We start from the raw sequence: 27407 nt of genomic DNA on the forward strand, positions 1-27407 counted from the left end.
CCATAAGTCATTGAATGTATATTCAGTATTGCTGTTTTGCTCTAAGTGCTTTTCTCCAACCCACTCTGAGTGGTAATCAATGAGTATCAAAAAAATTATCATTTCCCTTTTCACAAACATCCACATGGACTCTCTACCATGTCTGCGTTGAGTATTTTTGGCAATTCATTTCTATAATTTTGGCAAACAATCCATGCGTCTAAAAATAATTCCAAGTCACTGTCTCGACGAAGCCAATTAACAACACCTCTTGTTATTTAATGTGTACCAACTATTCCTGTGTGGTCAATACGGAGTCCTGTCAGAATCCTACTTCTCAAAGATATAGGTACCACATCCTATAACCCCACTTGATGCAGCCCTGCTCAGATGACAATTCATTCTTACAAATGCAAAATTATTTTAGTTCCTGTACATTGATATAGTTTTGCTCGTGTTTTCAGAGTCTCTTCATAGCCTCCATTCAACACCAGAGTCTTTCTGAATTTTAGCTGTTGCAGAGATTGGAAAGTCATCATTTGTACCCCACAGTGGTGATCGCATTGGCACACTGTCTCAAAGATTCCATACTAGGTGAGGGCTTTTCCAGTCTCACTCCTACTGCCTAGTCTCAAGGTGTTGGGAAACTATTGAAACTAAAGAGAAATGGTAGCCTCATAATTTCTGGAGAGGCCATTGTCACTGCCAGCACACTCGTATCTGTATCATAAATGGGCACAGCTTGAAATTCTGACACATGTCAGAACTCCTGTGTGCTTGAATAGGTATGTTACTGGTTTCTGTAGCTTACTTATTAAATCAATCTTACATTTGAAAAGGTCGAATCTAATTGGTCACATTGATTTATGTACACTATTGCAGCAGTACGTAGTCATTTGTAGAATCAATAAAATCATCAATAAAACCATCCTGTGTCAATAATTGTTTGTGAATTCAATCAAAAATAGGAGCAAAGGTTGTAACACTACATTGCCACTGTTTATTCATTTTCAAGAAATATTTTCATTCATCATTGGCACCTAAGTATGAGAAAAAGAGGCTGAGAGAAGAGTGAATCTTGACATGTAGAACAAATTTCAGTGATTAAATGTTCACAAATATACATGGATTGTTAATACTAAAAATAAATACATCTTATGACACATAATAAGCAACTTTGAGCTATACACATCTTTCTTCTCTGTTCATCAGCCTTTGTTGGAGCCCTTGGGTATGTACACAAAAGACAAATAATGTTCTCCCTGCTGCTATTTCTGCCATGATTAACATCTACTTAGGAAGGTCCATATCCTTCTGATGCGCTGCCATTTGTGTTTGTATACCTAATTCTAACACTTCTGGACAGAGGTAAATCTATCAATCTCAGCAGTAACAAAAGCCGAAATTGCTGGAAAAACTCAGCAGGTCTGGCAGAATCTGTGGACAGAAAGCAGAGTTAACTTTTCAAATCCAGTGACCCTTCAGAGCCGGGTCACTCGACACAAAACAATAATTCTGCTTTGTCTCCATCAGCCAGACCTGATGAGTTTTTCCAGCAATTTTTACTTTTGTTTTTGATTTCCAGCATCTACAGTTCTTTGGCTTTGTTTTTTGTGCAGTGTTAGCCTCAGCTGTATCTAAACTGTGATGCTGAAGTGCTGTGTTTCAGGATTGGTCAACCTTCTAAACAAACTGTTCTGAAATGGTTACAATATTGGCATCTAACAATGTAGAAAGTTGGCCAATACATGCTGTTTACAAAATATAATAATACAAATAAAAGTTCTCCCTCCATCCTCGTTTTCCTTCCTCTGTTCCTCCCCTCCTTCCCTCACATCCATTCCTTCACTTCTAATCTTCCTTCTTCCCAAGTACAGGTCATTCTCCTGTCACGTGCGTTTCAACAACATGAATTGGCTGTAACGTGATTGATGAATTGGGGAACGATTATTATAAAACACAAACTCCTGTTGGCTATGATGCGATTCCATCCCCGATTACTTTAAACCCACTCTCAGTGTTTACTTTGGGTAAAGCAAAAGAGATTGGTTGACGGGGCAAATGTCTTCTGATCTTATTGTTGATGTTTTCAAGAATGTTTTTAGAAATTATTGCAGGAGAAAAGATTGGGATTTCACCAAACCGGTTTCCCACCATTGGTGAGTTTTCTGAAAACATCAAAGTGCTATTTCTACCACTGAACGCAACCTCTCTCACTCAACCCATGGACCAGGGTGCAATGGCAGCTTGTAAAGCTTATTATTTAAGGAGCACATTCAGGAAGCTGATTGCAGCTACTGAATGGGGAATAGTGAGGACAGTGTCCCTTCAGTTTTGGAAGAGCTTTAACATTAAGAATGCTATTGACATCATTGTGGAGGCCTGGGGTGATGTCAGTAAGGACTGCCTGCATGCAGTTTGGCAGCAACTCCTCCCAGATTTTCTTCATGATTTTAAAGGCAGCAAACCATCACATAAGCTTCCAGCAATCAAAGAACATTGTGACGCTCTTGCAAAGCAAGTTGGTTTTGAAGAGGTGGTGATTGACCTACAACAACCTGTTGCTGTGGGGGAAATTGAAGCTAGAGATGAAGACGATGAATTCCAGGATACAGCACCATAAGAACTTTCCACTTCTCTTTTGTCTTCTATCCTGAGGGAAGTTGAGAAGCAGCTGCAGCACTTAGAGGACAATGGCTACGGTGCAGAACGCAGCAGGATTGCAGTTCGTGGCACAAAGTCTTATCTGGCACCCTGTGAACGGCTTCTTCATGAAAGAAGAAAGATGGTAAAGTAGCAAAAACTAGATGTTTTTTTTAAGCCGAGCCCCCAAGAAACAGGCTGAGGACAATGAACCCCAGCCATCCACGGCTGGACTAAATATTTTCTTTTGTTGTAACCCTGCACCCAGAACTGGATCTGAAAGTAATGATAATGTGAATGATGACCCTCTGCCTCTGTCTTAATACAGTACAGTAACTCAGCAAACACAGAAACCCCTTAAAGTGTTAAATCTATTGTATTATTTGATTTTATTTTTTACTTAGATTGTGCTATTGTTTGCGATTTTTGCTGATATTTTTGGTGGTTCACCCCAACCATTTTTCCCATTGGCCCCATTATTTCTATTGCATGATTTTCTATAACACGAGGTTGCACGAGAACGCAACTATCATGTTATAACAGAACAGACTGTACTTTCTAATATTCTCCAAACAATCACTCCTGTACACCATTGGTTCTTCCATGTTCAATCTAATCATTTTCAAATCCTTCTATCACTGTAATCTTTATCAGCCTCTTGTTTTAATCCATAACCTTTTATTCTTCCAGCTCTGGCCCATTGTGCATCTGCACACTGAAGGTCAACGGCTAATATTGGAAAGATTTTAGTTTTGAATTGAAAGAAGCATGGGTTGAACCTATGTTCTGTCCATTATTTCTATGTCTATGGAGAGCTTCCTGAAGATGAGGTGCAGTACTGCAATGAGAAAACTGGAGAAGAGAGTTAGTTCAACGGTGCACCCTTGTTTGATCTCAATCTTCACTGAAACTGAGTCAAAGTTGGTTCCGTTAGTGTTGGTGAGGATTATGGCTGATACATCATTGTGGGATTAGGGATAAGATGGTGATACATTTCTGAGGACACCCTAACTTGAGAAGGCTTCTGCATAAAGCTTCACAGTTGGCAAAGCCACAGGGTTTTTTAACTGAAAGAAACCATGTATAGAGATTGTAAGCAAATGCGAGGAGGGGAATCAATTTGTTGACATAATGAAGATCATGTCTATTGTGTCTCTTGGTTGAGAAAATCCTGACTTTGACTCTGAAAGGTGTTCCTCAGCCTCTAGAGGAAGTAAATGATAGGAATCTTTCCAAAGATATTTTCAAGTGGAAAACAAGAGATTTCTCTTTAGTCACTGAAACTGGAAGTAACCTTTCTTGAATATAGTGACAATCACACCAACACCGACAACCCCCAGAATATTCTCCTCTTCCCAGAGGATGGATATATCCTCCTTTACTTTATCAACATTAACAGCACTTTTAGTCCCTCAGACTTCTGCAGTCCAGAAATATTTCCTAAGCCCTTCGATTCTATTCTATCCTCTTGCACCATCAGAAGTCCACAGAAACTAAATCAAATTGACTGCTTTTAACTCTTCTCCAAATCCTGTATAATGTCCAATCTGCCCTGTTAAACACTTTAGAACAATCACTTTGACAGAATTGTAAGTTATTATTGTTTGCCTTGAAGCAAAAATAGCCACACAGTCCAAAAAGCTAACAAATAAAGCTTGCAGCCATAGGTGACAGATTGGAGGGAAAAGTGAGAAATGAGGGAGTGAACTGGAAACTGGAATAGCAACACATAATTGTACATTGATTATAAATTGGACTTGCAAATTACAGAGATTTCTGAAGCAGCCCAGTCCATCACAAAAAAACAGCCTTTCCATTGAGTCTACCTACACTTCCTGCTGCCTCAGGAAAGCTGCAACATAATCAAAGACCCCTCCCACCCAGGTTACACTCTCTTCCGCCATCTCCCACCAGGCATGTACCAACAGATTTAAGCACAGTTTCTTCACTGCTTATATCAGACTTATGAACAGACTTATTATCTATTAGAGTTGATTTTTCACAGCACCTTCTCTCCAGCTGTAACACTACATGCAGCAATCTGTTCTGTTACCCTGATGTACTTATGTAAGGTATGATTTTTCTGGTTAACAAGAGAAACAATACTTTTCACTGTATCACAGTATATGTGACAATAATAAATCAAATCGAATCAAATTAATGTAGCATATTGCTTATTGCACTTTTGCTGACCAAAAGTGTAATGTAAGTAATAGGATACATTTTGGAATTTGTGGAAGCTGCATTCAAATTAAACTTCTTGCCTTAATGAATTGAATATATGAGACTTTGCTTGCTTTTACATTAATATTTACTGGGCCATTGCACAGTGGAATTAATAAGAACAAATCCATTGTTTTGCTTTGCTGCTCATGTATCTTCCATCATTTGACACCAGATAAGAATGAACTTAAATAGGTTGACAGATCATATTGATGATTCTGTCACATTAATTATATTGATTTGTGACAGAAAAGGCCTGGAAAAAGTGTAACTAATACAACTGCTGGGCATGGGCTTTAATTGACTTTTGGTACTATTTAAGTTAAATACAAACCTACATTATTGATAATACTGCTCCGCACATTACCAGAACTCATTTGTTGGTGATTGTCTCCTTTGTTGGACTCCAACTTGCAAGGTCTGTTTGATTTTATCATAACATGTAAACAAATGCTTTTATATACGGTTTGTGTAAGCTTCATCATGTCATGAACTTTGAAAATGCTTTTCTATTCAATGAACTGTAAACTTGTTCTAAGGAATGTAATTTTTTCTTTTGTCAGCTAGCTTCCGTTTTCAACAGTATGGAATTTGATTTCGATATAAATTAACTAAGTTGTTAACATTATTTGCTGACTGGCTAAAAATACTCAAGTGCCTTTCATCTTCTTCAATCAAGTAAAACAGCAAAAGGCTAAAACATTAATATTTGAAATGCTATGTGCTGCTAATTTTTCTCCAGGAAAGAATATTGTGATCAAATACAGCAAAGTGGAGCACTTCACTTTGACTTCCAAGAGATTACTCACAACTGAGAATGGGCTCAATCTTCAGAAGTGAAGAAATGTGCTTGGTTCAACTTTTCGTTCAGGCAGAGGCAGCATACTGTTGTGTTAATGAACTGGGAGAGTTAGGACTTGTACAATTCAGAGACGTGAGTACATTTTACATTATTTAAAAAATGATAACAAACTTGCTTGTATTTTGTTTACAAAGATGTGATGCAGTGCTACAAATTATATCCAAGCCCTGCAGCCTCCATAGCCCGCAACTGATGCATGCATGATGAAAATAATGCATAGCTATCTTGGTTACTTTCCTTTCAAAAATCCAACTGCTTATCACATATCTCCATTACTTATTTAGTGCTTCTAAGTAACTAATTACAAGAATCAATGGAAAAGCAACCTTTTTAATATCGGAGAAACTATGTTATAGAAACTATAAGAAATACATATCTTTCATACTAGTAATAGCATTTCTTCTGATTTTTCCTAAACTTATAGCTGAATCCAGGAATCATTGCTTTCCAGAGGAAATTTGTGAATGATGTCAGACGATGTGAGGAAATGGAGAGAATTCTACGTAGGTTTTACATCCTAGTTGGATAAGTAAAATCTTCCATGTGAAATTTATTTTAAGAAATTAATTCATCATCTTTATTAAAAATCTGCCAAATGCTTAAGTTTGAATACCATATCTCTTTTTTTTTCATTTTTCAGGCTTTTTGGAAAAAGAAATTACAAAAGCTAACATTCCAATCATTGAAAGTTCAGAAAATGATAAGACGCCTTGCCCAAGGGATGTAATCGAATTGGAGGTATGTATCGATTTCTGCAATTACTGTTTATTCTAATTTACTGATTCTGCAGGAAGTCACATTTCTTCTTTTGTGTTTCAACATAGATTTCTTTCTAATGTACATGTAATTCATTATAAAATGATTACAGTCTATTTTAGAGTAATTGTTAAAAAAGCATATCTATATGCCATTGAATTAATACGGGATTATGCTATAAATTAAAATGTGATTTGGTATACTCTGAAGAGATCTTCCATAGTGTAAAGATAATTGTACTTACCAAAAAATAAATAAGATTCTAAATTTCATTTTGAATAATTTAATATTTATCGCTTCCTAGTGATGTATTTATGAGATAATGTGTATTCACTGCATAAAACTAAATGAATCAGAGTTCCAGTTTTGATTATATTTTTCCAATCAGTTTTTCCTCACACCTTCTTCGTTTACATTTTCTAAATCTTTTGTCTTTCAATTCTCTATGGTATCCTTTGACTTACTGTGAGGCTCTGCGCTATGTGACGGTTCAATGACCTCTTCCTCTCCAATCTCTGTTCATTGAGGCTGGCCAGGAATTGGCAAATTTTATTCAATTAGACGAGACCAGTTAAAAGCAAAAAAGGTTAGAGGTCAGGCCTCTGATCGGGAGTCAATAATGTAATCACAGTCAAAATCCATTAATCACTAAATTGCTACTTTATTTTTGTGGTTTGCACCCCCATTTCACTGGGCTCCTTTTGTACCAGTTTTGTGGCATTACAATTTTGTGACATAACTATTTTTGACTAGTTCAATATTCTAGCAGTATACTAAGAATCATGAGTATTTCTGGCAAGACATAAAGGTGACAATTCTAAAATAATATTGAACAATATGGGATAAGTTATGCTGCAATGAACTATTGCCTTTTCATCATTTATTATTACCTCATGTGCCTGCCAGGAAGGTGGATTGCTAACATTATGGACTGTGATCTTTTGTCATCTAACAAAATTGAGCTCTTTACTGTATTTTGTCTTTGGAACTAAAGAAAGTTTTAACAGAGTTTAGAGAAATTGCTTGACATGACACTTTTTTCCAGATATTTACTTCACTATCTGAGATTGGCACTACATAACAAAACAAGTAGGACACATTTTCATTTTACATCTGATCAAGAACAAGGATTACAATTGTTTTATGATTGTACAGCATTGCTGATGTAAAACTTTAATCCTATAAGTAATTCTTCCATCAAAAATAACAAGATTGTAGTTTTAGTCTCCACGTTAGGCTTCAGACATTTTCAACTATCTCTTAAAGTATTTGCCTTTCGAAAAGAAACAAATGATTTTTTTTCTGATGTTATTATATTGTCTCTGATGTAAAGCTCAAAGAACAAAGAACAAGTTATGTATTTTGTTTGCCATTTCAATCAAAAATGAATATTTTCCTCCCCTTTAAAAATGATGCAGAAACATTTCAATCTATTGTCCTCTCAGCAAATCAATTTTAATGAGGTTTATCTGCCCTTCATAAATGTTCTTTGCAAAACGGCAGGGAATTGATGCAGTAAAATTTCCACATTTTCTCATTTAGGTTGCTTTTGAAAAGCTAGAAAAAGAGTTGAAAGAGATCAACACGAACCAAGAAGCTTTGAAAAATAATTGCCTGGAGCTGACAGAGCTAAAGTTTCTTCTTCAGATAACTGAAGATTTCTTTGAAGAGGTATGTCAGTTATTACCACGTATGTATTGAATACATTCATGTTATTGCACCATCATGGAATGACAATTGCTTTGAGTGCCATCAGGAGAAATATTAAAGAGTCCTCTATTTGAGGAAAGGATATTAATACTTAGATTACTTACAGTGTGGAAACAGGCCCCTCGGCCCAACAAGTCCACATGGACCCTCCGAAGAGCAACCCACCCAGACCCATTCCCCTACACCTAACACTACAGGCAATTTAGTTTGGCCAATTAACCTAACCTGCATATTTTTGGACTGTGGGAGGAAACCAGAGCAAACCCACGCAGACACGGGGAGAATGTGCAAACTCCACACAGACCGTTGCCTGAGGTGGGAATTGAACCCAGGTCTCTGCCGCTGTGAGGCAGCAGTGCTAACCACTGTGCCACCATACCACCCATACATCCTTTTCTTTAATTCTTTCACAACACATGAGCGTCGCTGGTCAGGCCAACACTTATTCTGCACTAATTGCCCTTGAGAGGTGATGCGGAACTATTTTCTTGAACCAATGCTGTCCATGTCATGTAGACACACCCACAGTGCTGTTAGGAAAGAAATTCTGGGATTTTGACCCAGTGACAGTGAAGGAATGATGTTACAGCTCCAAGTCAGGATGGTATGTTATATTGAGGGAAACTTGAAGATGGAAGTGTTGCCATGCAATTATCTTTCCAGTTGGTAGAGAATTTGGAATTACAAATTTGGAAAGTGATTAAAGGAACCTTGGCAAGTTGTTACAGTGTAATTTGTAGATAGTAGGTACTGCTGCCACTGTGCATTGGAGGTGGAGGGAGTGAATGTTTTATGTAGTTGATGGGTTTCCAATCATGAGGGTTGTTTGACCTGGATGATGTTGAGCTTCTTGTTTGTTGTTGAAGCTGCTTTCATCCAGGAAAGTATGCCACCTACTCCTGACATATGCTTTGTAGATGATGGACAGGCCTTGGAGAGTCAAAAAGTGAGTTACTCACTTCAGAATTTCTGTCCTCTGACCTGCCCTCATAGCCACAATATTTGTACAACTAATCCAGTTCAGTTTTGGTAAATGGTAACTACCAGGATATTGATAGTGAGGAATTCATTAAATTAATATCACTGAAAGCAAATGGACAATTGTTGGATACAGTCTTATTGAATGTTCGTTAGCTGGCATTTATGTGGCACAGAGCTTACTTGTATTGTGACCAGTCCGTGAGCAATAGTCCTCAATTTATTATCATTCCAGATAAAATACTCCAAATTGTCAAACCCATCTAACCCACTGGATGAACTACCCCTCCTTTTTTATTTACCTGCTCCCTTGTTGATATCAACTGGGTTAACTAAAAAATATCTCTTCCCTTGCAAATACCTGTCTTCCACACCTCAAATGAATTTATAATCTAAAACAAGCCACTTTTAACATCTTCTTTGAGTCAATGGGTGAGAAGAAATAATAGCACAGTACACATACACACAGAGTAGAAACAAGAAATGAATCTTAAAAAAGCCCCCAAAAAAGTATAAAAGTGAAAAATATGGCAATCAGTCTCCATCTTTTGTGAAGACTTACATGATGGAATGTAAAGAGCTGAGTAGTCAAATTCAAGACTCTTAGTTTAGTGGGTTAGCTGAAATTCTTTTGTCCTGTTTCCATTTGAACTGACATGCTGACTGTCTGCTAGCACATGGAGTGAGAGCATCCTTTGCCTGTAACATAAGCGTAACCAGCAGACAGCGCTTTGATCATGACCTTCACAGCACACAAGCCATTGAACCTAGGCTCATGAACACGGGTGCCTAGCCCATCCGTACACATGAGCACCTCCAGACCAGGTTTATACCTTTGTTTTAACTCCTGTCCTTAACAGGAATGTGTTTTTCGCCCAGACGGCTGCTTTTATTTTAAAAACATGTTCACAGTCTATGATACTCATAGGAGATTACAGTTCAATTTGGAGTGCTTTTATCCCACTGAAGCTTCCTGAGACCTTTAGTTGTGAAATGTCAGGGGTTCTCTCCAAAGAAAAGTCACAAAATTTACATCCATAGACATTATTGACTGGATCTCTTTTTTTGAAAAAAACACAAGATGCAATTAAAATTTCAATATGTCCATAGGTGATCCAAAGTTATAATCCACGGTCGTGATACTTGTCCTTTATCAGTCTAAGCCTGAATATTGTCCAGATTCTACTGCATATGGAAATGGATTGCTTTAGAACCTGAGGAGTGATCAAAGCTGCTAAATATTGTACAATCGTCAGCAACCATCTGCACTTCTGACCTTGTGATGGAAGCAATGAGGCAGATGGGGATGGTTGAGCCCAAGAAGTACCAAGTGAATAAGTGCCACTTGCACTATCAATGATCACTTTTTGATGATCAGAGGTAAACTGATAGGGCAGTAATTGTCTTGATTGAATTTGTACTGCTTTTTGTTAACAGGACATATGATCAATTTTCCACATTGCCAGGCAGATGCCAGCTTAACAGCTGTGCAGGAAAAGCTTAAGTATGAGGTACAGATGGTTCTACAACACATGCTACTATCACATAATGTCACTGGAATTTCATTAAGACCAATAGCCTTTGTAACCATATCACATGGTGTAAATCAAATTGGCTGTTGACTGGCATATGTAATGCTTGGGACATCAAGCAGAGGCTGAGATGGATCATCCACTCAACAATTTTGGCTGAAGATGGCTGCAAGTGATTCAGCCTTGTCTTTTACAATGCTGGGCTCTTCCAACATTGAGAATGGGGATGTGTGTGGAACGTCACATTAGTTGTTTAATTTCAGACCCAGATCTATAGGTCATATCCACAATTCAGCCACAGTTTGCATGGTACTCACTTTCACTTGGCACTGCAGGTCTAGGAAGGTTATTCATTCTTTTTCAGCACTGACTCAATCGGTTTGCTGACCTCAGCTTCCATCTGTGATCATGCCTTTTTGCTCTCTTCCAGTCATTTGATGTCAATGTAAAGCCCCTGCACTCTCTAATCGCACAGGCAAGATCCATGTATCAATTCATTATGAGGCAATCCTATTGTCACAATTGAGATTGTACCATAGCCTTTGTAACCATATCACATGGTGTGAATCAAATTGGCAGTTGACTGGCATATTTCTTATGATGGTTAGCAATATTTTATTCTTACAAAACTGGATGAGAAGTCCCACCCACCTGGAACTGACAGCCAATCACAGACTGGAATCTCTAGAACTCAATAGCACCATTGGGATGACTATGGTTGTTGACTGGAGATCACCGGCTGGAGCCCAGATTTGCTGGAGCTCCTGGCTTCGATGGTCACAGGGAGAAGGAATCCAGAACTTAATTTCTGATCGGATAGGAAGGAGGCAGATAGCTCCCTAGTGCTAACGAAACCACCTTTCCTACCACTTTTCCTACTACTTTTTAGGGGAGAAAACTCTGCCCAGAATTCTAAAAGAATCTGAACAGAGTCAAAATTATTTTAATCTCTTATCACTTAATTTCAACTACCAACCAACCAATTTCAACTGCAATGATGGGCAATGTCAGGGAAAACTTATGTGAAAACAGGTTAGTTATCAATTCAGACACACCTAACAGTTCTGACGTTGCCCTTGCTCAGCTTCCCTGATTGCAAGCTTAGCAGTTAGGAGCAGAAACTCTGTCATTTCAGGATCTTACAATTCCATCAAATTGATCAAGACTGTAGGAAGTGGAGAGCATAATAAGTGACAGTTGCAGGAAAACACATTTGTCAAAAAAGTCTCCATAGGGCCAGACAGATCAATTTAACTAGAAATATTTGTTAACACTGTTCAAGAACCATTTGTATGAAACATACAACAGATTGGCTCTATAGGTGACAGCAACAAATAATTCTTTTTCCCAGACAGAAAGACAACTGATGAATATATTGCTTTCATCCTGCACAAAACAGGAATCATTTATGTATGTTAGGTTATCCAATTATGATGTGAATGGAGGCAAACTAGAAGTTGACATAAGCCCTCAAATTCCATTGTGAAGATTAATGGTGACCAGTTGACCTGCAGTTCACTTGGTTCATAGATTAAAGTCACAATATAAAGATTTTATTCAAGGTGCCAATCAAATTATAAATAGTTAAAGCATTAATATATGTCCAAATATACAAACATCAACCCATCAGTTCATTCTATAAACAATAAACTCTATGATGCACTGATCATGATCATGATTAGCAGCTATTTATTTTCCACTATTACAACCTTATAACATCTGTGCAGTATAACAATTCACTTTGCTTTTGAAATTAAATTAATGTGGTCAATATCACATGTATTATACTGTATCAGAAAGTTCACCAAATACTTTCAGGCAAGATTATAATGCAAGTACTTGGATAATGTAGGAAATACATTCTGAAGAGGATATTTTAACATTTAGTTACCTGATTCCATCTTTGTTCTTAAAGTACTATCTCACCAATTTCTTGCTTATCCAGTTGCTTTCATAATTATTTCTTTGTGAATAAATCTATTCAGCTTAGGCTGAATGATTTTGCTCCACCAGCGTGATATTTCTTGCTTTCTGCCTTGTGCCTTATATCATAATTGATTAATGAAGTCCTAACACCTATCACATGTATTAAGGTGCAGACGAAGCTATCTTTAGTAACCCTCTTTCTGCTGGAAGACAGGCCAAACTGCCCATAGTTTCACATATACTGTTTGATGGTAGGTTGATGTAGTAGCTAATATCAAGTGTTATCACCACCTGTTTATTTATAGTATTTTACAGGTTGCATCTAAAAATCTGTGGCCCATTTGTTACATTCCTGCTGCAATTCTAATCGAGTGCATAGGAAGAATGAAAAATAGATAAGGAATCAAGTACAATGGGGCCTTGGAACTTGGAGTCAGCAGCATCCAGAAGGGAGAGGCCAGGGCAGTGACTCCTAACATCAGAAATGTTATGCTGCTGATCTTTTAGTCAGAGGTCTCCACTGAGCACCTCACAATCACTTTCAAGTTCAGATGGAAAGCTAGGTTTTTGACTTTTGCTACTAGAAGCTTGTTGTTTGTATTTTATCAATTTGTTCTCATAAGGAGAAATGAATTAGACTTTATTATAATGGTTTTGTAAATTAGAATTCTTTATTTGGGCTGCTGTGTATTTACATAATTGAAAAACTAATTTCACATTATAAAAACACAAGCTTTAGCTGGCAATAATTGAAAAAATGAAAGCTCTTCCAACATCTGGGTTTTAATGTGTTTTGGGTTTTGTTTTCTACAGGCAGAATCCCAGTTGTCAGGTTCTGAACTCCCATCTGAAGAGTCTGTTGCTGTAACAGGATGTTCAAGGAGGCTCAGCAGTACAAGTGGAGGAGGACGTCTGAAACTGGGGTAAATCCTGCATTTCACATGTATTTACAACTAGGCTGTATTAAGAGAGAAAGTGCCAAAACATGCCCTGAAATACAGCAGCCAGAAACAGCTCAAAATGTGAAGGTACACAGCACTACACAATTTATATTTCTTTCTTCCCCAGTGAGTAGTGATTGTGACAGAACTCCTTCATCATGTTTCAGATAATCAGAAATATGAAATTATCGCTAGCACTTTTACAAATTAAATGTAGCTACTGTAAACTCTTTTGGTGGTGCTGTCAGCTTAAGGGAGAGGATCTGAAATCCATACCCAATTGTACTGTATGATTTTCTGTTTCTTTTCAACTCCAAACTCTTGAGCGTGAAAATATTTGTGACTAAATACCAGTTACTTGGGCTAGCAGTTTTTTTACCTAGCTGTTCATGAGATGATTATTTTATTTCAAACATATACTTTATTCTTAAAGTTATCTTTATATACATACATGATCACTAGAGCAGTTCAGTTCTGTACAGTTTTTGCATATTGGGAACAAACAAATATTGGAGTTTGACTCATCCAACAGTTCCAACAAACCCAAAGGCATTTCTCACCTGTGCAACATATTATTTACATGTATTGAGGCACAGGAGGGTCTGATAACTGAACAGGCCCCCACTGTACTTCAGCAGAAAGACCTTGCTCTTTCGCCACTGTGTCTTAGTGGCAGCTGCCCCAAGCTTTAGTGCACCCATCAGTGTGTAGTCCTGCAACACTCAGTCAAGGTCAACTCCTCGCTCTGGAAGGCCAACTGGTGTCAGGCAGACCAAAGAGCACCTTTCAATGAGTTGATGATCCTCCAGGTGCAGTCAATTTTTATCTCAATATACATCCTGGGGAACAGACCATGTAGCACACAGTCCACGAACAGCAGATGTTGGTGACAAGTCTTCAGTGTCAACCATGTTGTCTCAGCTGGTAGGTTGTGCAGAATAAGCAACTATTACTTCCTATTGCTTGTATTCAGAGCATAGCTCAGATTTTGTGGTCAGTGGTGAAGTAAGGTTACTCTCAATGACCTCAAAGAAATTTGCACTGAGAGAACTCCTGTTTGTCGTGCTGAGAATTCCAACTATCTGAACATGAGAGCATACGTTACCAGTCCTATCATCAAACTACAGTGATATCATCAAGTTGTGAGACTAGCTAATTACTGTATGATCAGCATTCCCTCTAATTTTCTTTTTGGTTGCATGGGCCTCTGAGGTCCCTGTGTAGCAGTGACTTTGGGAACTCAACACCGCAATTGGTGTGCTAATGCAAATGGCTGTGCATGGAATCATTGTGAATGGCCCCAATAGATGGTCTTGTTGGACAGTCAGGCCCCACAGTGAAATCTGGGTTAATCAATCACATACTTATGTTTTAACATGGTGGTCATTCACTGAAAATATGAGGTTGCAGATTTTATTGAACAATATAACAAGTTTGGTGTACAAAAGGAAAAAGATAAGACAAAATAAACCAAGCTATCTACATATAGAACACAGTTTAAAAGATCTTAAAATGCACATTAATCAATGTCTTACCTATTCATCAACTCCACCTCTTTACAGTTTCACATCTAGAGAAAGTTCACTTCTCTCTCAAGTCTTTAAGTTCAAGTCAATGGATTCTTTCTAAATCTTTCAGCTTCTAATAACCTGCAGATTTCTAACCAAGCACATGTAAAAGCTACCTTTCTGCTTAGGTAACCTCATCCCTGAACTGTTCTATACTGTCTTCTAGGTTAAAAACTATATTGTGTTTCTGATCCCAGTCATGGTCCCTTCCAAATTGCTCAATAACTTCTCATCTCTCATTTTTCTAAAATTGGCCCTTAATTAAATGACAATCAAGCTAATTGGCCTCAATGGTTACACTCCTAACCACAAATCCAGCAGATAACAGAAAGCTTCCATTGTCACTCCAGGGGTACCTGCTCTCTTACACATACATAATTAGGTCATTATTGCAGAAGACTGACTGACCCCTAGTTGTTTTTTAAAAGCCTTCATACAATTAGCTAACATCCAATGTAATTATTCAGACAGCCAACTTTAAAAGAATGAATTAATAGGTATACATATATAAATCAGACCTGTACCTGATTTAAACCTTTCATCATATTACCTTCAAGAATTTTCATGGCCATCCAAACTTGTATATATATTAAAGATCAAATCATACAAGTGTGGGTGGAAGCTGAAATATTGTGAAAAAGGTTTTTTTAAAATCATATAAAGAATCAAGTAATGGATCATTACAGAGAATATTAACAGCACTACATGTATTTCTGGGGGATGGATCAGTTGTGCAGCAACAATTATTATTTAGTTTGCCACTAAAATTTCAGTTACATCTCGTTGAACAAGATCTGGCTTTTTGATGAAGTTTCAAATAGCACCAGGAAAGTGGAAAAGGGTAAGTTCTCACCAGACAAGTTAATGTTGTTGATAGTCAGCCCTGTGTGGGGGCGTATGAGGGTTACAGGAGTCAGCAGCAGAGTCTATAGTGTTAGCCTACATCTACATCCTGACATTCTAGTCAGATTCAGAGCGGTACCCAGAAAATTCTGAGCTGATGATTCAAAGCTTAATCACGAGATTAGCTAACATTGTCTACACTGATTAACTGTTTATCTTAATTGTGAAGGTCCTTTTTATTGGTCATTTTTATTGATTTGACTTCAAAAGGAATAGAATGCACTACTCATTCCAGGAGTTCAGGTTCTTTAGTATTTTCTTATCTTGCTGTTACATTGTATAGACCACTAGCTGGTAGGCCACTTTAAAATAATTCAATCCCACAAAAAATTTTACATCACACAAAGTTGTTGGAAAAACTGTTAAATTGTTTCTTTCTGCTTCTGAAACTCTAAGTTAGGTATAAGGATGTAGATAGATCTGCCTTTTTTGGTGCTGCCATTTTCAAATTACTGCTAAGTAATCTGTAGAGATAAATATAATCAATTCCAACCTAAGTCATTCAGGCTGTTGCAATAATGTCTGGAGTGATCGGAAATATACAGTCTAAATTCCATACCAATTTCAGCTTATACCTTGAAGGTAAAGAGCTTATTGCTCACCCTGTTCTTGTTATCCAAGGTAATTGACACAAATTATCATGTTTCCCTTTAAAATTATCCAATGAGTTTGGTTAACAGTTGCATTAAGGGTAAATAGCCCAGTGTAGATGACTCTAGAGCAGTTTTTTTTATTTTCCAGATTCCATGCCACAGTATATCCTTGCCCAGGAACATTACATGAAAGAATGGAAATGAGTGTTGGTGTAAACATGCAACTTAAATAATGTTTGTTTATTTAAGTTGATAATTACATGAAGCACAACTAAAATATATTGGAAAGGATGTAATTTGACTCTGGTAAGGCACCATTCTGTTACCTCTGAAACGTGACCATTCTTCATTTCACCTGAAAGGAGATCAACTTGCTCATCCGAACAGCATTTTACTGCTCCTTGACTGTATCTTACATTTCTCATGTGCAAGTTTACAAAGTCGATGCTCCCAGAAAGTTCAACTATGCAGAACATCAAGTCGAAATATCTGCCCCTACAAATTTCCCAGGACGAATCATTAGATCGAATTATTATGACCGAGTTTTTAACCATCCCACTTAGGTCAAAGACATTAAAGCCACATGTGTTGTTAAACATCTGCTCTGGCTGAGATCAATGAACTTATGATGGACTGGAAATAATTTCTGGTGTGTATTGTTTAGCAACACATCACACAGTATATTTATCTTTAAAGCCATCAAAGGTTTAAATTAATTGGCATTAAATGGACAGCTTGGTGGCTCAGTGGTTAGCTGGGTTTGATTCCAATCCTAGTTGACTGATTGTGTGGAGTTTGCATGTTCTCCCTGTGTCTGTGTGGGTTTTCTCCAGGTGGCCTGGTTTCCTCCCACAGTCCAAAGATGTGCAGGTTAGGTGGATTGGCCAAGCTAAATTGCCCATTGTGTCCAGAGATGTGCAGGCTAGGTAAAGTAGCCATGGGAAATGCAGTGTGACAGTGACAGTATAAGGTGTTGGATCTGGGTGGGATGCTCTTTAAAGGGTTGGTGTTGACTGAATGGGCCAAATGGCTTGCTTCAACACTGTAGGGATTCTATGAAATTGTCTTTGGGTATAATGCATTAAAATGATCTAATCTCAAGTTTTTTTTCCCATATTTTTATGTAGTTTTGTGGCTGGAGTGATCCAACGAGAACGGTTTTCTGCTTTTGAAAGATTACTATGGAGGCTGTGTCATGGAAATATTGTCTTACGCCATGTAGAAATCAATGTTCCAGCAGAGGACTGTATGGCTGTAAGAAAAACATTCTGTGCTTAATGTGTAATCAATTTACCACTAAATGGATAGGGACAATAAGCTATCACATAATTGATTTTGATAACTAGTTGACCAAGAATACAAAAAGGATATGGAGAAAGGGTGGAGAAAAGGAAATAGTACAAACAACTTCAACTGGCACAGGAACAATAGGCTGAATGATCTCCTTCCGCACTGTATATTTAGTCAAATATTTTCTATGTATTTATTTCCAGTGGAAACAGGAGGTTAAAAAAAAGCCCATTTTCATGATTTATTGAAATATGAATTCTTTCAGCACAGGAAGTACATTAATGGACCATAGACATTTTCTGCTGGTGTCAAAGTGGGTTAAACCCATGTAGGTTATGATGGATAAATCTGTCCATCAAGCACCATCACTGATGTAACACCCCAGAGTTACCCGTTCTGAGACATCATGAGCAGAACTATTTTCAAAAAAGTGGTTAATGCTAATGTTGGACTCTGAAACAATTACATACAATTCAAACAAGGGCCTTAAAGGCAAGTTCCTTGCTTTCCTGAATATTATGTAAAGCAATTGAAAAATGAGTTTACTTAGGCTATGCAAGTGGTGTGTGTTATAAGCATATTATACCTAAAATATACTAATGTGAGCCGTTTTGGAAGGGGTGGGGAGTGTAAATTTAATCTAAACCATCCATTGGAAGCTGATGAGATTGGACGTAACCCTGGTTTTGCACTCCATCTGATTTTGCTCTACATTAAGGTCAGTGAAGAGTTATATTGGATGGATGGTAAAACTCACATCACTATCAATTCTCTAAGTCCTCTACATAAGTTTGGTTCCACTTGCCCTCTATTTTGTTTGCAGTCAAACAGATTAATAACTATTTAGTTTTTTGTCAGATTTATACCATTGCTATAAAAAGACTTGCTCAATTAGTTTTTCTTTATCTGCAGGATGAGTTCATCAGTAAAGATGTGTTCATCGTTTTCTTCCAAGGAGAACAGTTCAAAAGCAAAGTGATAAAGATATGTGATGGGTAATTATCCAATGTGTTTGATTAACAGTTGCATTAAGGGTAAATAGCCCAGTGTAGATGACTCTAGAGCAGTTTTTTTTATTTTCCAGATTCCATGCCACAGTATATCCTTGCCCAGGAACATTACATGAAAGAATGGAAATGAGTGTTGGTGTAAACATGCAAATTAAGGATCTCCATATGGTATGTTTTGAAGAATTTTATCTAAAATTGCAAAGGTTGGTTCTCCTATACAGACAATCATTGGTGCCCAGCTGCTGTAGCAAATCTCAATAATGCTGCACCAATCATCCGAGAGGATCATCCAGTTTCCCTGTCTAAGCTCAACTTGCATGTCACAGGTTACAACGGCAGGTTAGCACTTGGATGGGCCTGAATTCTGAAAATTCTGCTGGAATGCAATAAATGAGGTCAATAGCTTTTATCACTGAATGAAGGTGGTTCCCAAAGACTATAATCCAAAATCAAAACAAGAAATTTAACACTCAGCTCCATTTCCACTACTTCTATATAACCGTTCAATTGTAGCAGAAATGTAAGAACACATTTTGCGAAGGCACAAATGAAGGAATTGCAGTATACAACAAGGGTAGGGGCCTGAAAATATATTATGTGGACTTCCAGCCACCCTCCACTTTCCACCAAAGCGTATATAATTTGACATCTGGTGATGCTAGCTAATCTCAGTCATCATATTTGAGACCATTAATGGTCATCTCAATACTGGCCTCGATTCTAATACTATGAGAGAAGTTCATGTGAACTGAGAGGCCTAGCAAGGTCATCCTTGCAAGGTGGATGGAGGCAAGGTGCATCTTCCTCATGAACCCAATATCAATATTTGGTACCCTCCAAGGTCTGTGTTGTGATGTGCTCTCTCTCTCTCTCGTGGTCATTATTTCAAGAATTCCACCCATATCTCCATACTTTCCTTCCCCACAATGATACACCAGTACTTACCTGGTACTGGACTCCAGGATTTAGAATCAACGAACTGTCTGTAGTCCCGGTCCTGACCACTGGTGGTGCTGTGGCTGCACAGCTGCCAGGCAATCAGATTGATTGGTAGTTCTCATAGTTGGGATTTCTACTCAAGTGAGGGCTAAAGTCCCATTCCATCATATTAATGCTCCCCTTTGTAATCATTCACATACAAATAGTTTTTTTTCTTATTATATTGCGCTGTACATGAATTAGTTCTATTGCATTCTCAGACTAACAGAAACAACTTACTTCATAGTTCACTCAATGGGGGTCAAATAACTAGCAAAATTACAAATTTAGTTACAAAACTCATCAATTTAAGCCGCTAGAATTTAACTCGCTAGAATTTAAGCCAGTAGCCAGATAAATGGGAGATTGTAAATTAAAACATACAAGTCAATTGAAAGCAAATATTACAGTCAGTTTAAATTATACTGATACAGAAAATCTATTAAATTCTACTAGTCTTTAGAGGGGAAAATCAATTTTAAACTTATATAGTGGTTTATCAAATTTCTAACAGTGGTTAAATCAAGATGAAGGATTTCTTTTGAGTTTCTTCTGCTCTGCCACGGTAACCTCGGTAAACATTCATTAGAACTCCATTTTACTTTTGCAAAAGAAATTGCTCAGGTTTTGTAAGGCTTTTTGGCTGAAATATTTGACAAGTTCAAAGAACTTCTTGTTGCAAAGTTAAAATTGTAGCATTCTCATTGTGCATGACACAGTACTGGACTTTGGCCTTAGAAAGTGTGATGTGGTAGAAATAGATAGAATGATCAAGAAAAAGACCAGCTGGGATCAGACCTGTCCCACATCATGAATTCTAATCCATCAAGACAAAATCCTTCCTCATTCCCCCAGAGATGCAAGAGCTGCTTGGAAAAGCAATCAAGAAATAAAACCAGAACCAGTAAAGGAAAGCACAAAAAGTCACGAAAACTTCTCTCAAATCCCTTCACGTGATTGGACTCGGCTTAACTGTCAATTATGTTAACTATAATTAACCTCCCACAATCCAAAGATGTGCAGGTTAGGTGAACTGACCATAGAATATAGAATATTACAGTGCAGTACAGGCCCTTCAGCTCTCGATGTTGCGCCAACCTGTGGAACCAATCTGAAGCCCATCTATCCTACACTATTCCATTTTTGTCCATATGCCAATCCAATGGCCATTTTAATGCCCTTAAAGTTGGCGAGTCTTCTACTGTTGCAAGCAGGAGACTGGCATGCAAGGCACCTGCCACCTTCCTGCTTCCACCCTGATTAAGACCGCCGTGGCGATCAGGCACTCTCCTGATAGGGAGCATAAGAAGCAAACCTGTCCAGGGCTCCTCGAAAGGGGCTTCATTCAAAGGACTCAGTGCCTGATCCTGGGATCCTGCATAGGGAAGTGGAGATTTATGAAGAGTCAATCCCTGGCCTTGCTGCCGTTTCTCAATATTCATATCCCCATCACTCTGACTTCAGGGTCCCTCTACTGCCACCATCCACCTCTGACTCGGGATCCAGTGACAATGCTTGACCTCAGATTCTGATTGACCAGCAGAGCCTTATGAACAGAACTCTGCCCTAAGGTATAACCTGCTAATATTTTCTTTAGTGCCAGAGTATCATTTAGTACACTCTCCTAAAACAGGCAACGTGGGGCTGTCACCATTCTCCAGGTGCTGGGCAAGATGTGCCCCACCACCACCTCAACACCTCAATTAAATACAGCTCTATGCTTTGAGAGATGGTTTGAAAGTTATGCCACTTGATTGATTGAGGATATCAATACAAAAAGAATTTCATCTTTAAAAAGTCAAGACATACTTGTTTTGTTTCAACTCAGTGGAAATATGATTAATTTTTCTTCACTTACTTATATTAAAAATTCTTGAACATAGAGGTTGGAACTTTTAAAAATGATGCAGTAACTAAGACAAAGATCATCAATATTTTTCAGTGTTGACATTTATTCAATTAAGCAATACTGATACTGCCTTTTCAATGTTGATTTCTGTTTTGAATATTGTGTTGTTAGCCAGGAAAATAAAACCCACTTGTTCTATCCACAAATCTGTTCCCTTGGAACATGAGTCACCTAAGGGTGTACTCAGTACAAAAAGGTTGAAAATTTCTGATAAGAGAGACAAGCGGCACTTGTATAGTTGTTCTCCCCAACTTACAACCAGCAAAAAAGAGCAGAACTTTGGCCAAATGTACACTTTTTAACTCTTTCAGTTTAATTCCTTTTCCACAGTTAAATAAATTGAGTGTATAAGATAGGTATTCGATGTGGAGATATACATGGACATACATTAATCAACGGAATTGCCAGATTCTATATGGTGCATTCTGTAACTGAATGAAAAGTGTTTCTCAGTTTCCATTGGTGTTGTTGATATTTAAGAGAGACAAAGGTTGTGCAAGGAAAAATTGTCACTTTGAATTTTCTTGATGAATCACATTAAAACAGTGAAAAGTGATCAAATGACAGCGATTTGGCAAAGGAACATACATTGTCAGATGGGTTTGTTTAAGATGCAGTTCCACTGCTTGGACTGGTCTGGGGTGGGAGGCATCTCCAGTATAGTCCAGACAGAGTGTGCTGCTTCAAAGGACGAATCTGTCCTTCTCCATCTCAGAGTTCTGCTGCTGTGGGCATTACAAACCGGACAGACCGACTGTTTCCAATCGATCAGAGCTGGGGTGTGGCAGAGTATTGTGCAGAAATCTGGTTTAGATTGTCACGTGATCTTCAGCTTGTATTGGTTTTGTGTATGTTTCCTTGTGTTTTTTGCAACTAAAAGCTTATCTCTGGATATGTCTGATTGCGGTCTGTATGGGGACAGGATAGTGTTGAATTAGAGAATGTGTTTCAACAGGTAACCTGTGTGGTCTAGTGGCTAAACAGTGAGTAGGGGGAGAGAATGGATTTGTACATGCAAGGGAGTATCCGCCATGTTGCTCTGTCCCATGCACGGCATGGCTTCAGGTCACGGCTGCTCTGTGCCATGGTATTGGTAGTGAGGGGCAATGCCAGATTGGCATTAATTGTCCAGGTGCACAGTGGCTTTACAAAGATAGGCTGGGTGCAAGGGATGCCAGTCTATTAATGGATATCTGCTGAATGAGGAGTTCATTGTTGACAAACGATGCAGGGTTGGATGGGATGGAAATTGGATGTGAGGGGTGTGATAGAGGTGTTGCATGTCATTAATGAGATGAGATTGGTAAGGTACAGTAAGAAAACTCGCTAGCAAAAGATCAAATAATGAAGTGTGTGCATAACTACAGAACCAAGGAACGGAGGCTAGATAGAGTTCTTTCAACTGAAGCTGACTTGCTTTCAAGTCAGCAGACTCTTCTTAATAATGAGTTATTGTTCAGACTGCTCCATAGCTGCAGGCTAGGATGTTGAGGAGCTACACAGAGGAATTAGACACTTTGGAAATGGTTTCAAAGGGCTCATGGTCAGCATGGGACAGCAAAACCAGGTGGACAAGCAGTGGGGTCTATGATGAGAAATTGGTTTTCAGTGGATGTTCGTCCTACCATAGCCTTTCGACTGTCACTCTTTGCATGGTAGCTTTAACCATTTGAGAGCAGGCATCCTGAGGCTGGCAGATTGCACAGGTCATTGAATAAGGGCAGACTTAAGTTGGAATACATCTTTTCCACTAGTTTACAATTAATCTCTGGATGTAGGGAATGGATGGTGGGCAGGCAACATTGCTTACCACTGGAAGATAGGGGAGGTACGTTGACCAAAGAATACCTGATCATGCAAATTGTTGAGCTGCACCTCGATAAGTTTGGTGTGGGCATATTGGTACCCAACCAGACACAGTATTCTGCAGTTAAGTACATGGTGCCAAGCCCAGAGATTGTTCAGACCTCAGCCTCTGAACCTAATACTGAAGAATTTGTTGCAGATTTTATTTTTTTCTGCAGTCTGGATGAGCTGTTGTCTGAGCATGAAGGTTCTGTGAGGGGTGATCCCTGGATAAAGATAATGGGGATCCTGCTTCAGTCTTTGGTCATCCTGGGTAATATTCAGTTCCCAATTAGCGCTGGCATCGTGAGGGTGAGATATGCTGGGGACTGTGTTGTTGATGTTGCAAAATTAAGCAACCTCATGATCAACCATTATTTTATCGAACTGTTTTGCACATCATCTACAGAAAGATTAAAGAAGCACACATGAAGCATGCTTACGTAGCCATGATACCTAGATAATATCCATTTAGATTCTATTATTATAGCCTTAGGCTATCGCTGCCAATAATTACCTATCGGGCTAGGCATTGAGCAGAAGCTGCTGAGACCATTTACAGGAGTATCTCTCTCTCTGCTGTGCCCTCGAGAACAGCTCAGGCAGACTCAATAATTTGTCATGGTCACCGTGGCTGGGAATTTGCCCAGAACTTCTTTCCCAGATGTGCGAGTAAGAGAACGTTTCCACCCCACATCCCATGAACACTCATAGTGAGGCAGGAGCTACTCCAAGGGAATTTTCGAACCAAGACTGAGAGTTTGGATTAATTTGAATATTAAATGAAGGCCTGAATTTTCATCTTTAGATAATAACATTTTAAACGTAGGGAAATATTCCATTGTGTAAAAGAGAAGACTTTGTTTGTACGATTTATTCCATTTAAAATAAGTGTTCATGATATTGTGTCCTTGACCATGAACATGCTATAAAAGAGAAAAACCAGGAAGTTTAGCAGTGTAATCTTCTACAAAAAAGATTTTATATATTCCTGTATGAATAAGAAATGTTATTTTACGAATTTTAAAGCTTTGTTTCAACATGGAACAATAATGAAAAAGAGATTTAAGTTTAAAATGTGGCTATCTTAAAAAATCTATCATATGTCATTAAATGTCTGTAATGACATAATGAGGGCAAACCAAATCACCAATCTCATACTTATAAAATAAATTCAAAAATCTGTTTTCAATTTTTGTAATCTTGCAGTCAGTAAATTTGACATTTTAAACGTAGGGAAATATTCCATCGTGTTAAAGAAAAAATCCACATGTTTAATTGCAATCCCACGCTATTTGGAAATGATACTTTTTATTTAAGGAATGTTACAATGACAACATAGATGAAACTAATAGAGTCAGATGTCCTCATCAGTGAACTCCCTATGAAAGAGGACAGGCCTTGTTTGAAATCTAACAAGATAATAGAGAAGGAAAAATATTTATAATCTATACATATCAAGCTATATATTTTTTAGATTACTTACAGTGAGGAAACAGGCCCTTCGGCCCAACAAGTCCACACCGACCCTCCGAAGAGTAACCCACCCAGACCCATTTCCCTACATTTACCCCTTCACCTAACACTACGGGCAATTTAGCATGGCCAATTCTCCAAACCTGCACATTTTTGGAATGTGGGAGGAAACCGGAGCACCCGGAGGAAACCCACGCTGACACAGGGAGAACATGCAAACTCCACACAGACAGTTGCCTGAGGAGGAATTGAACCCGGGTCTCTGGCGCTGTGAGGCAGTAATGCTATCCACTGTGCCACTGTGCTGCCCATAATGCTTATTATTTATAGCTGCATGAAATAACCTATATTTCCAAAGAATATTTTTTAGTGATACAATACAATGTGTGCATAAGTACAGGAATTTACAATTCCTGGCAGAGAAAGTTCAGGAAATAGATCACATCAAGCAAGACAGCAAGAAGGAGAGAGCAAAAAGGTTTTGGTTATGATGTATCTCATAGAAAAATTATCCTTACTGTGAAGTGCCTCGGATCCAGCATATTTTTATCCTTTCACAAAGGTGAGGCAATCATCGTGATATTGTTGATTAGTCCTAATGTGAAATCACAATCTTTGTATAGAGTGCAATAAAGTAGCATCATAGTTTCCATGGTGACAGATAGGCTGCTGCAGAAACTTAGAAAATTCAGCATGAGTGGTCTTTGTCACATTGACTGTACAAGAAGGGTATTTTTTTCATATACTGACACCACAGAAAGCTCAAAACAGTTATTATGTGCAAGTTGCTATGGTTACTGCTGATTGGTGCTTGGTACCATTGAGTAATAATGTATATGTTTGAAAACTTTCCATTGTTGAAAAGACTTTGTAGGATTTATTCCACTTAAAATAAGTGTTCATGATATTGTGCCTTTGACCATGAACATGCTATAAAAGAGAAAAACCAGAAGGTTTAGCAGCGTAATCTTCTACAAAAAAGATTTTAGATATTCCTGTATGAATAAGAAATTTTATTTTACTAAGTTTAAAGCATTGTTTCAACATGGGACAATAATTAAAAAGAGATTTAAGTTTAAAATGTGACTATCTTAAAAAATCTATCATTACGTCATTAAATGTCTGTAATGACATAATGAGGGCAAACCAAATCACCAATCTCATAAAATAAATTCAAAAATCTGTTTTCAACTTTTGAAACCTTGCATTCAGTTAATAAATTTCAAAGTCTACAACAATTCCAAAAACAATATATTTTTCTTCATTAAGCTTCAAGTATAGAAACTTTAATTTTTCATACTTAAACTTGTCTTTTTAATCGTCTGACATTTTGTTGGCAAAACATGCATCAATAATAAATGATTGCTTACTTGTTTCATTACAGCAGTTTAAACGTTCTTTGTTGTCTGAAAAGTGCTGGAAAATGTACTGTGCTCATAAGGCACTATATAAGTGCAAGCCATTCTTTCTTTCAAAGAAGCTTAGAGGGGAGAGGATCAATTGGGCCATCACAGTGAAAGGTGGTAGGAACAAGAAAGAGGCAGGAGGGAAGAAAGAGAGGAAGGTGAAGAGAAAGAGAAACAGGTTGAAAATTGGAGAAAGGAACATGAGAGGAGAGAGGGAAGAGGTGAAGGATGAGAAAAAGGAGGGAACAACAGGAATAACAGAGTGATGCCTGGGGTCGAGAAAGGAGAGGACAGGTCATGGGTCAGTGAAAAACTCTGGATGGGAACTGGGAACACACACAGCAGTTGATTGGAGGTAGGGATGCAAGGCTATCAAAATCTCTCAGCAGGAGGAAAGATAAGAATCAGACATATAGAAAGGTGTGCAAGCTGAAAAACAGAATTAGTTACGAAGAGTGAGGGACAAACATACATTCAAAGCCATTGTAAAAATCAGATTACAATGGTGGTTGGTCCATTTCAGCCTCCCTAAGGTACAGTCCTTATCCTCCCCTGGTCAGTACAATAGCCCTTTTCTTCAAGAGAGTGATGATTGTAATGTCCAGCTACCCCTATTCCCTATGGGGTTTTGTAAAATTCATTCATGGGCTGAGGGTGCTGCTAGCTAGGCCAGCATTTATCGCCCATCCCTAATTGCCCAGAGTCAGCCATATTCTTATAGGCCAGACCAGGTAAGAATATGGCAGTTTCCTTTTCTAAAGGACATCAGTGAGCCAGATGGATTTTTCTAACAATCAACAATCAATTCACAATCATCATTAGAATTTTAATTCAAGATTTTTATTGATTTCAAATTCCCTCTTCCATGTGGCGGGATTT

The 27407-nt window shown here is 38.1% G+C and overlaps 1 protein-coding gene across 1 annotated transcript in view; it reads left to right on the forward strand.

Moving 5' to 3' along the window:
* Window positions 1-5202: 5202 nt before the first annotated feature.
* Window positions 5203-27407, forward strand: part of LOC140480631 (V-type proton ATPase 116 kDa subunit a 1-like) — a 145906-nt gene continuing 123701 nt past the window's right edge. The window contains exons 1-9 of the mRNA XM_072575759.1: window positions 5203-5263; window positions 5588-5779; window positions 6132-6210; window positions 6348-6445; window positions 8006-8134; window positions 13423-13532; window positions 17742-17868; window positions 18817-18899; window positions 18989-19082. Of these exons, the coding sequence (XP_072431860.1) occupies window positions 5663-5779; window positions 6132-6210; window positions 6348-6445; window positions 8006-8134; window positions 13423-13532; window positions 17742-17868; window positions 18817-18899; window positions 18989-19082 (837 nt within the window). The 5' untranslated portion in view covers window positions 5203-5263; window positions 5588-5662. The remainder of the gene's footprint in view (window positions 5264-5587; window positions 5780-6131; window positions 6211-6347; window positions 6446-8005; window positions 8135-13422; window positions 13533-17741; window positions 17869-18816; window positions 18900-18988; window positions 19083-27407) is intronic.

This window comes from Chiloscyllium punctatum, chromosome 8 (genome assembly GCF_047496795.1).
Source record: "Chiloscyllium punctatum isolate Juve2018m chromosome 8, sChiPun1.3, whole genome shotgun sequence".
NCBI lineage: Eukaryota > Metazoa > Chordata > Chondrichthyes > Orectolobiformes > Hemiscylliidae > Chiloscyllium > Chiloscyllium punctatum.